Source organism: Salmo salar, chromosome ssa13 (genome assembly GCF_905237065.1).
Source record: "Salmo salar chromosome ssa13, Ssal_v3.1, whole genome shotgun sequence".
In the NCBI taxonomy this organism is placed as follows: Eukaryota; Metazoa; Chordata; class Actinopteri; order Salmoniformes; family Salmonidae; genus Salmo; species Salmo salar.
This window is the reverse complement of record NC_059454.1, coordinates 26,334,759-26,345,603: the sequence shown is the minus strand read 5'-3', so window position 1 is coordinate 26,345,603 and position 10,845 is coordinate 26,334,759. Positions and strand designations below refer to the sequence as shown.

At 40.5% G+C, this 10,845-nt stretch overlaps 1 protein-coding gene across 1 annotated transcript; it reads right to left on the bottom strand.

Moving 5' to 3' along the window:
• Window positions 1-77: 77 nt before the first annotated feature.
• Window positions 78-10,766, bottom strand: sgk2 (serum/glucocorticoid regulated kinase 2). The gene is given in 13 exon segments (NM_001139943.1): window positions 78-1,253; window positions 1,426-1,515; window positions 2,271-2,426; window positions 2,614-2,709; window positions 6,376-6,462; window positions 6,630-6,666; window positions 6,769-6,881; window positions 7,286-7,417; window positions 8,180-8,263; window positions 8,635-8,692; window positions 9,485-9,543; window positions 9,689-9,759; window positions 10,638-10,766. Coding segments are annotated over 12 exon segments (1,086 nt in total). The 5' UTR covers window positions 9,707-9,759; window positions 10,638-10,766; the 3' UTR covers window positions 78-1,097.
• Between the last annotated feature and the right edge of the window lie 79 nt (window positions 10,767-10,845).

The window sequence follows — 10,845 nt, the reverse complement described above, 5'->3', positions numbered from 1 at the left end:
TTTCATCATAGAGTTGGTTTTAATTTCGAAGTTTAATCGATAGAAAATCTGTCAACGCAAGACACGGTAAACATATGGATAGGGAAGTGATTTATTGTGAAGTTATGTACACATACTTGTAACTGTGCCTCATTGAATGTCAGTCATCTTTAAGATGGTGTTGGCATGTCAACAGTCTTTAATGTCACCCATTGTGCTGACACAGTCACATGTTTTGTTTAACAAGGTTAATAGCACCATGGCACGCACCTTTACAGCTGTGAGAATAATCTGGCATAGGTTTATGTTGCTGTTAAGCATCCCTGGACGCAACATTTCAGTCAAGCCTTTATGTACTCTAATCTACTAAAAGTCAGTGATAATAGAAACAGCATATTCTCAAATCAATGCAAAAATTTATATTTTCAACAAACGAGTTAAGAAATGTTTGGAAAGTCCACAGTGTTTGTATTAAAAGCAGCACTTAAAGAGCAGAGGAATGGGTTCGACTAGAGTTTCACACACATTTGTGTCTTCCTGTTCTAGTGATAATCAGACCATCTTAATCCATACACCACAACTTTCCATAGAACCTGATGCTTTACCTTCTACACATAGCATCTAGGAGCGTGTACTGTATTTACATGTCCTTTATGTAGTCACACTGTTGACTTTACATTGTAGTGAAAGGAGAAGTAAATCAACATCTGCTAGCAAATAAAAAGTCCAGCACGATTGGATGTGCAAAAAGACTTTGTCCTGAAATGAGAAATCAAGCAGAGTCAAGGGCATATAAATAGAATTCATAGGGCAGTCACCTACAGCAAAAGCAACAGTTGGGTGGTGCATTTAAATGTTTTCTTACATCTCTTTCTTGCTTCACCTACATAAAAATGCATGATATTCAATGTGCTCCATTTCTATGACCGTGGCCAATGAAGTTGATAGAGGTTGCCACTAACTGTTGAATCCAGGGTAAAATATATGTTTTATCCTCCTGACTTAAAGGTTAAGGTTAGGATTTACGGTTAAGGAATCGAATTGTAGATATGTGGTTACGGGTAACTTCTACCTCGGCCTCGGCAGTGGTGGTGCTGTGAGGAACCTTCCTCCCTGTCTCAAAGGAAGCTGTCTTCACCAGAAACGTAGGAGAAGCCATTGAATGCGTTAGAGCTGCTGGTGCCGGCGTTGAGCTCAGGGGTGCGGCCCACTGAGTTAGGCACCATCTCTCTGGTGAACTCTGGGTCTATGTGCTGTGTGTCCGCTGGCCCTTTCTAAAGGAGAAGAGAGAGGGGACTTGTTAGGAAATAGAGGGGAGTCCTAGAGAAAAGAGGTAAGAGTGAAAGTTACAAAGATGAGGTAGTGAAAGAAAGTTTTAGAAAAAAAGCTGTGAAGTTTGAAGTTATAGAAGATGGTAAGAAACAGCTGGCAGCACAAACAACTCACCACATTGGGGTTGTATGGAGGAGTGATTCTCTTGTGGTACAGGTCATCCCAGTTAATCGGGGAGAAGAACACATGGTTCTTTATTTGTAGCTGTAAAAAAATGGATGATATAAGATATGGCCAGTGTATAACTCACTCAAAATGTGTGAAACACTGTAAACGGCAGTGGCATAGTGTGCTTCAGAAATGTGGTGGAGAAAGTACCCAATTGTCATACTTGAGTAAAAGTAAAGATAACTTAATAAAATGACAAGTAAAAGTGAAAGTCACCCTGTAAAATACTACTTGAGTAAAAGTCTATAAGTATTTGGTTTTACATATACTGAAGTATCAATATCAAAAGTATAAATCATTTCACATTCGTTATATTAAGTAAACCAGATGACACCGTTTTCTTATATTTAAAATATACGGCTAGCCAGGAGAACACACCAACACTAAAACATTTACAAATGACGCATGTGTGTTTAGTGAGTCCGCCAGATCAGCGGCAGTAAGGATGACCAGGGATGATCTCTTGATAAGTGCGTGAATTGGACCGTTTCCCTGTCCTGCTAAGCATTCAAAATGTAACAAGTATTTTTGGGGTGTCAGCGAAAATGTATGGAGTAAAAAGTACATTTTGGGGGGGAATGTAGTGAAGTGAAAGTAAAAGTTGTCAGAAATATAAATAGTTAAGTACAGATATCCCAAAAAACTACTTATGTAGTGCCTTAAAGTAGTTTTTCTTAAGTACTTTACACCACTGCAGAAATAGCGTGTAGTGGACTATTTGATCAGAGCCAGTGGGCTAGAAAGGGAATAAGGTGCCATGGTCCATGGACACGGTCCAGTCAGTGACTCACAAAGTCAGCGATGGCTCCCAACCTGCGGTGCTGGTCTTTCTGCAGGAGGCCCTGGAGCAGACTACAGACAGCGCCTGACTTCCCTGGGGGCAGCGGCAGAGGCTTGTGTAGGATGCCATCGTACATTTCAGACACGTCCCGGCTGTAGAATGGGGGCTAGAAAACCAGAAACGGGTGAGTAGAGCAGAGAACAGACACAGTACTGTGGCAGCCAGCTACTCCAGAAGCATTTCCTGAAGTTGGTAACATAATTGTCTTGGACATTTTCTGCACGTGTAAACAATATTTGGGTTGGCCTTAGATTGCGCTAATTACAGTGGCTATATAAGATTGAAAAACTTACAAGACTATAGATCATCTCATAGAGCACAGCTCCCAGACACCACCAGTCCACTGTGCGGTCATAGGGCTCCTTACGCAGAACCTCAGGGGCCAAATACTACAGAGACAGAGAGAGTTAAATAAACATATATACTGTGCCTTCAGAAAGTATTCAGACCACTTGACTTTTTCCACATGTTGTTGTGTTACAGCCTGAATATAAAATTGATTAAATGTAGATTTTGTTTTATTGATCTACACACAATACTCCATAATGTCAAAGTGGAATTATGTTTTTAGAAATGTTTAGAAATGAATTAAAAATGACAAGCTGAAACGTCTTCAGTCAATAAGTATTCAACCCTTTTGTTATGGCAAGCCAAAATAACTTCAGCAGTAAAAATGTGCTTAACAAGTCACATAATACATTTACATTTTAGTCATTTAGCAGACGCTCTTATCCAGAGCGACTTACAAATTGGTGCATTCACCTATAATATCCAGTGGAACAACCACTTTACAATAGTGCATCTAAATCTTTTAGGGGGGGTTAGAAGGATTACTTTATCCTATCCCAGGTATTCCTTAAAGAGGTGGGGTTTCAGGTGTCTCCGGAAGGTGGTGATTGACTCCGCTGTCCTGGCGTCGTGAGGGAGCTTGTTCCACCATTGGGGTGCCAGAGCAGCGAACAGTTTTGACTGGGCTGAGCGGGAACTGTGCTTCCTCAGAGGTAGGGAGGCGAGCAGGCCAGAGGTGGATGAACGGAGTGCCCTTGTTTGGGTGTAGGGCCTGATCAGAGCCTGAAGGTACGGAGGTGCCGTTCCCCTCACAGCTCCGTAGGCAAGCACCATGGTCTTGTAGCGGATGCGAGCTTCGACTGGAAGCCAGTGGAGAGAGCGGAGGAGCGGGGTGACGTGAGAGAACTTGGGAAGGTTGAAAATAATAAGTTGCATGGACTCACTCTGAGTGCAATAATAGTGTTAACATGATTTTTGAATGACTACTTCATCTCTGTACATAATAAGTTGCATGGACTCACTCTGAGTGCAATAATAGTGTTAACATGATTTTTGAATGACTACTTCATCTCTGTACCCCACACATACAATGATCTGTAAGGTCCCTCAGTCGAGCAATGAATTTCAAGAACAGATTCAACCACAAAGACCAGGGAGGTTTTCCAATGATTCGCAAAGAAGGGCACCTATTGGTAGATGGGTAAAAAAATATAAATATACATTGAATATCCCTTCGAGCATGGTGCAGTTATTAATTACACTTTGAATGGTGTATCAACACTCCCAGTCACTGCAAAGATACAAGCGCCCTTCCTTTCTCAGTTGCCGGAGAGAAAGGAAACCGTTCAGGGATTTCACAGTGAGGCCAAAGGTGATTTTAAAACAGTTAAAACAGAGTTTAATGGCTGTGATAGGAGGTAACTGAGGATGGATCAACAACATTGTAGTTACTCTACAATACTAACATAAATAACAGAGTGAAAATAAGGAAGCCTGTACAGAATAAAAATATTCCCAATAAGTCTCTAAAGTAATACTGACAAAAATGTGGCAAAGAAATTTACTTTCTGTCCTGAATTGAAAGTGTTATGTTTGGTACAAATCCAACACAACATATCACAACATACCACTCTTCATATTTTAGCATGGTGGTGGCTGCATCATGTTATTGGTATGCTTGCTATAGGCAAGGACTAGGGAGTTTTTTTAGGATAAAAATAAATGGAATAGATCTAAGCACAGGGAAATCCTAGAGGTAAACTTGGTTCAGTCTCCTTTCCAACAGTCACTGGAATACAAATGCACCTTTCAGCAGAACATCTACCTAAAACACAAGGCCAAATATACACTGGAGTTGCTTACCAAGACAAATGTTTGTGAGTGGCCTAGTTACAGCTTTGACAAATTGGCTTGAAAATCTATGGCAAGACTTGAAAATGTCTGTCTAGCAATGATCAATAACAAACTTGACAGAGCTTGAATTTCTTTTTACAGAATAATATGCAAATATTGTACAATCCAGGCTCTTAGAGACTTAGCCAGAAAGACTCACAGCTGTAATCGCTGCCAAAGGTGATTCTAACATGTATTGACTCAGGGGTTGAATTTATTTTCCAGGAATTGAAAACAAATGTTAGAATTTTTCTTTCACTTTGACATTACAGAGTATTTTTTCTAGATCGTAGATGAAAAAAATTTAATAATTTTTTTTTTATCTCACTTTGTAACACAACAAAATGTGGAAAAAGTCAAGCGGTGTGAATACTTTCTTAAGGCACTGTATACAGTTGAAGTCGGAAGTTTACATACACCTTAGCCAAATACATTTAAACTCAGTTTTTCACAATTCCTGACATTTAATCCTAGTAAAAATTCCCTGTCTTAGGTCAGTTAGGATCACCACTTTATGTTAAGAATGTGAAATGTCAGAATAAGAGTAGAGAGAATGATTTATTTCAGCTTTAATTTCTTTCATCACATTCCCAGTGGGTCAGAAGTTTGGCTTTGTGATGGCCACTCCAATACCTTGACTTTGTTGTCCTTAAGCCATTTTGCCACAACTTTGGAATTATGCTTGGGGTCATTGTCCATTTGGAAGACCCATTTGCGACCAAGCTTTAACTAACTGACTGATGTCTTGAGATGTTGCTTCAATATATCCACATAGTTTTCCTGCCTCATGATGCCATCTATTTTGTGAAGTGCGCCAGTCCCTCCTGCAGCAAAGCACCCCCACAACATGATGCTACCACCCCCATGCTTCACGGTTAGGATGGTGTTCTTCGGCTTGCAAGCCTCCCCATTTTTCCTCCAAACATAACAATGGTCATTATGGCCAAACAGTTAAATTTTTGTTTCATCAGACCAGAGGACATTTTTCCAAAAAGTGTGATCTTTGTCCCCATGTGCAGTTGCAAGCTGTAGTCTGGATTTTTTATGACGGTTTTGGAGCAATGGCATCTTCCTTGCTCAGTGGCCTTTCAGGTTATGTCGATATAGGACTCGTTTTACTGTGGATATAGACACTTTTGTACCTGTTTTCTCCAGCATCTTCACAAGATCCTTTGCTTTTGTTCTGGGATTGATTTGCACTTTTTTCGCACCAAAGTACGTTCATCTCTAGGAGACAAACGCATCTCCTTCCTGAGTGGTATGACGGCTGCATGGTCCCGTCATGTTTATACTTGCGTACTATTGTTTGTACAGATAAACGTGGTACCTTCAGGCATTTGGAAATTGCTCCTAAGGATGAATCAGACTTGTGGAGGTCTACAATTTCTATTCTGATGTCTTGGATGATTTCTTTTGATTTTCCCATGATGTCAAGCAAAGAGGCACTGAGTTTGAAGGTAGGCCTTGAAATACATCCACAGGTACACCTCTAATTGACTCAAATTATGTCAATTAGCCTATCAGAAGCTTCTAAAGCCATGACATCATTTTCTGGAATTTTCCAAGCTGTTTATAGGCACAGTCAACTTAGTGTATGTAAACTTCTGACCCACTGGAATTGTGATGCAGTGAATTATAAGTGAAATAATCTGTCTGTAAACAATGTTGGAAAAATTACTTGTGTCGTGCACAAAGTAGATGTCCTAACCTTAACAAGAAATTTGTGGAGTGGTTGAAAAACGAGTTTTCATGACTCCAACCTAAGTGTATGTAAACTTCCAACTTCAACTGTATAGAACTACATGTGACTATTAGACATGCGTTATCTTTAACATATAATTGAGCACAGACACAATCTCAGGGCTATCCCTCACCTCAGGGGTTCCACAGAAAGTGGACGTGGTGGTCTCCGGCTCAACTCCCTCTTTACACAGCCCAAAGTCTGTAAGTACCACATGGCCCTGGAACACACGTTTTAAGCACCATCCCAATATTACAGGAACTTACAGACTGCATATGATCCTGTATTGTGAACTCTTGAACCATCTTCTCTAAGATGAGAAGGAAGTGAGTAGAGATATTGAAAACAATCGAAGAACATTACATCCACTTATGAGTCAACACTTACCTGAGAGTCTAAGAGAATATTCTCTGGCTTTAGATCTCTAAATAAGAACAAAAAAATATATTTGGTTCACTAAACCCCAATACTGTACATAATAATCTGTTGTTTCTACCTGAATATGTCCTTGTAAACTGTGTCTGACCTGTAAACGATGTTGAGGGAGTGAAGGTAGCCGATGGCACTGGCTACCTCAGCAGCATAGAACCGAGCCCTCGGCTCCAAGAAGCACCGCTCCCTCTGCAGGTGGAAGAAGAGCTATGAGAGAGAGAAAGAAATGTTAGAGATAGAGGGAGAAAGGAGAGAGAAAACAGTTATGACATTTTGTTTTAACTGTCACTACGCTTGACTCTGACGATGCATGTAATATTACTCCTGTTACATTATTAACTCATAATAACGCCGTGATACAGAGACTTTGGACTGAGCCAATGATTAAAGGGGAGTAATGTGTTTGTTGTCACTACACTGATTGAGCCAAGGGCTTGAGGCTATGCCACACTGCATTGCTGCTTCTGTGCTGTCAATAGCTTGGCAGCTTTAATATAAATAAAGGATCACTTATTGGGAACATTGCTACAGTCCACTCCTTTTATCATTTGCCATATCCAAACAGCCATATGAAACCTGAAAAACAAGACCCAGGGCCATTAGCTAGCTACCTCTCCCCCGTTGACATAGTCGAGGACAAAGTAGAGCTTCTCTGGGGTCTGGAAGGAGTAGTGGAGGCCCACCAGGAAAGGATGCTTCAGGCTCTTCAGCAGCACGTTCCTCTCTGCCATGATGTTCTTTTGCTAGAGGACACAAAGCAGCATTGAACCAGCGGACATGAGGCAGAAGGCAGGACACAGCAGAATACAGGCCTCTGTCACCACCACTGCTTCGGCCCCAAGCACAAGACAAGAGACGATATACAGAGAGAGAGAGAGGGGCATAGAACACCTCTTTCCTACAAGGTCGTCAATGTTATTTATGCTGCTGAAAGTCCAGCCACCTACACACTTCTGACTAGTGTTCTCCACTTTAGCTATGGCCCTGTGTTCCAAGGCAGGCAACAGGCTCTCAGTATATAAAGTAAGTTGGCTTCATTGAGGTAAAACTTCACTTGAGGAGGGAGTCATTCTTTTTACAGGACTGAGTAGTCTGTCAGACAGCTGTAACGTGTGTCTGTAAATAGCTCAGAAAGTCCAAGATTAATTTGATGATTGTTATAACTATCAAGTGATACAAAACCCAGGGAATATAACAGTACTGATTATGGTAATGTACAGCATGTATGAAACACAAAACAGAGACTGGGGGCTGTAAAATCTGTCTGTTGGAGTACAAAGGACAGAACACACTTCAGATTAGATTAGATGTTATCTTAGAAACACAATACAGATTTAGGCTAAACCAGTTCTGCTACACAATGAAAATCATACACAAATTGAATATATACTGACATGAAGGGTTTTGCTAGTGTAATTGAGTTGACCTTTAAAACAGAAACCAAATAAACTATCTGCGAGTTTGTTGTGATAATGAATAACAAAATTAAAAGTTTATAGACCAACCTCCTTTTTCTTCAGGATTACTTTCTTCTGTAGAACTTTCACAGCATAGAATTTATTGTCAGCTTTGAGCTTGGCGAGCAGGACCTGGATGTAAGGTGGTTGTCAGTACATTTCTGATTGTTTCCTCAAAACGTCAACTCCGAATATGACACTCTCTTATCATAACCCTGTCTTAAAAATAGAAGGGCAATGAGTACACACATAATATATTTTATTATCTGTCACACAAAATATAGAAAAAAAGTAATTGACACAATGAAAAAGAACTGTGACTGGACTGGAAGAATTAAAAATGGCTGCTCATCCTAAGTACAATTTGTAAAAAACTATCCTCATTCATTGATTCATTGTTTGGTTTTGGCCTTTTCATCAAGGTAACCTTAACAGTCATGCATAGACTAAGTTAATCATTGATGAAGGCATGCAGCCTTTTATCAGGCAAACAGCAGTCTTACCTTCCCAAAGGTCCCTTTTCCAATAACAGCCAAAAAGTCAAAGTCAGTGGGCTTGGCACTGAAACAAGACAGGAATGATGATACAGATATTTGTGTCATATGGATGGACATAACACCTATCGTAACAGGTTATGGCAGAGACAACCGTCTCGCAACATGACTGGTATGATCCATGAAATAACATTTTTAATCAAGCCTCAAAAACACATGTACAGCAATGTACACTGAGTGTACAAAACATTAAGAACACTTTCCTAATATTTAGCACCTCCCTCTCTACAAGGTGTTGAAAACATTCCACAGGGATGCTGGCCCAAGTTCACTCCAATGCTTCCCACAGTTGTCAAGTTGGCTGGATGTCCTTTGGGTAGTGGACCATTCTTGATCTATACGGGAAACTGTTGAGCGTGAAAAACCCAGCAGCGTTGCAGTTCTTCACACAAACCTGGTGCGCCTGTCACCTACTACCATACCCGGTTCAAAGGCATTTAAATATTTTGTCTTGCCCATTCACCCTTTGAATGGCACACATACACAATCCATGTCGCAACTATCTCAAGGCTTAAAAATCTTTCTTTATCCTGTCTCTTCCCCTTCATCTACACTGATTGAAGTGGATTTAACAAGTGACATCAATATGGGATCATAGCTTTCACCTGGATTCACCTGGTCAGTCTATATCATGGAAAGAGAAGGTGTTTTTAATGTTTTTTACACTCAGTGTATGTTGTGGTTGCAATGAATGAATATGACATCAGGACCACAATTCCATTGGTAAAGGGTTGCCAGATGTCAGTTCTACATGGCATTGTGGATCATTGAAACCCATGACTTTTAATACTGTACATACTGTGGGTTTGCTGAAGGTCCCAGGTTGACCTCACTGAGGGTGGAGGATGGTGATCTAAGCTAGATGACACAGAAAAAAAATGAATGATGGAGCAAAGCGGTGTAAACAACCAGTAACCAAAACTAAAATTAAATCCTTAATTGACTGCATTTGCACAACGGCCTGGTTGTCCGTGGTTGGACACCACACCACAGAAACACTCACTGGATTAGAATTTGCCATGGTCTTGGTCCATTCCGTGCTCACCGGGGTGCCTACATCAGTGTTTCATAGACCTGTCATTGAAAAAAGGACACAATAGGAAAATCATGACATGATAGCACCCCCATCTGTGTGACGCTACTGCTGGTCCCCCTATGCCAGTCTGACCCTGAAAAACTGGTCGTTCTGGTTTGAAACCCAACACAGGCACAACGAAGGACATTTGGTGTTTTGAAGAGTTCATATCAGTGGACACGTTTACATGGTAAATATTATTTTGCCATTCCCACGTCCACAAATGTGCAGAGGATGGCTTAGGTCATGATTCAAACCAATTCAAACCTCCCCCACACAGTCACTTGCCAAGAATGGATGAATGTTTTGAAATGTTCCTTCCTTGATCTTGGGAAATGTTTAACCTTTAGGTCTACTGAATAAATACAGTAACCTCTACTTTAACTAAATACAATCTTGTGGATCAGTCATATGTCATCAAGAGTAGATTGTATTTTGCTACAGTAGAGGTGTGAAAAGTTAGAAACTCATTTGAAGGTTGATAACTATTTACAGTCAAGTGCATTACCCATCTAATCAGAGGTATGGAATTATTATAGGCATTATATTCTCAAATTACACCATAGTTGTGAAATACATCCAAATGGGGTGCAAACAAACTATTCAAAATTCAGCAGACCTTTTATGACAGCATAAAACATGCATACATATATCAAAGAGGGTATAATAAAGACTACTAGCCTATTAATGTTTACCGTTGTATTCCTCGAGTGTTTACAAAGGCTATTTTGAGTATTTCAAAAGGCTTCGAGGACATTTTCCAGTGTTATAGAACATAAAACTGTTTTTCAAACAATTCACCATAAATGTAAAGACATAAAAGGATCTATAGGCTACAGTAACATTATATAGTGCATTCTGTACATTCTCAACCTACCTTTTGTGAAGGTTAAAACGAAGCTTAGGCCACCTGTCGCAGGTGCGTGCAGCCGGAGCGATGTCTTGTCGACTGACTGAAGCCCCGCAGATCGAGTCAAGTGTCCCAGCTCAGGGCACAGCACTGTTGTCCTGCATTAGGCTACAGAGAGCAGTGACTGGTTGGGATCACGTCATGAATGGGTGGTTCCACTGTGCCAGTGAATCAT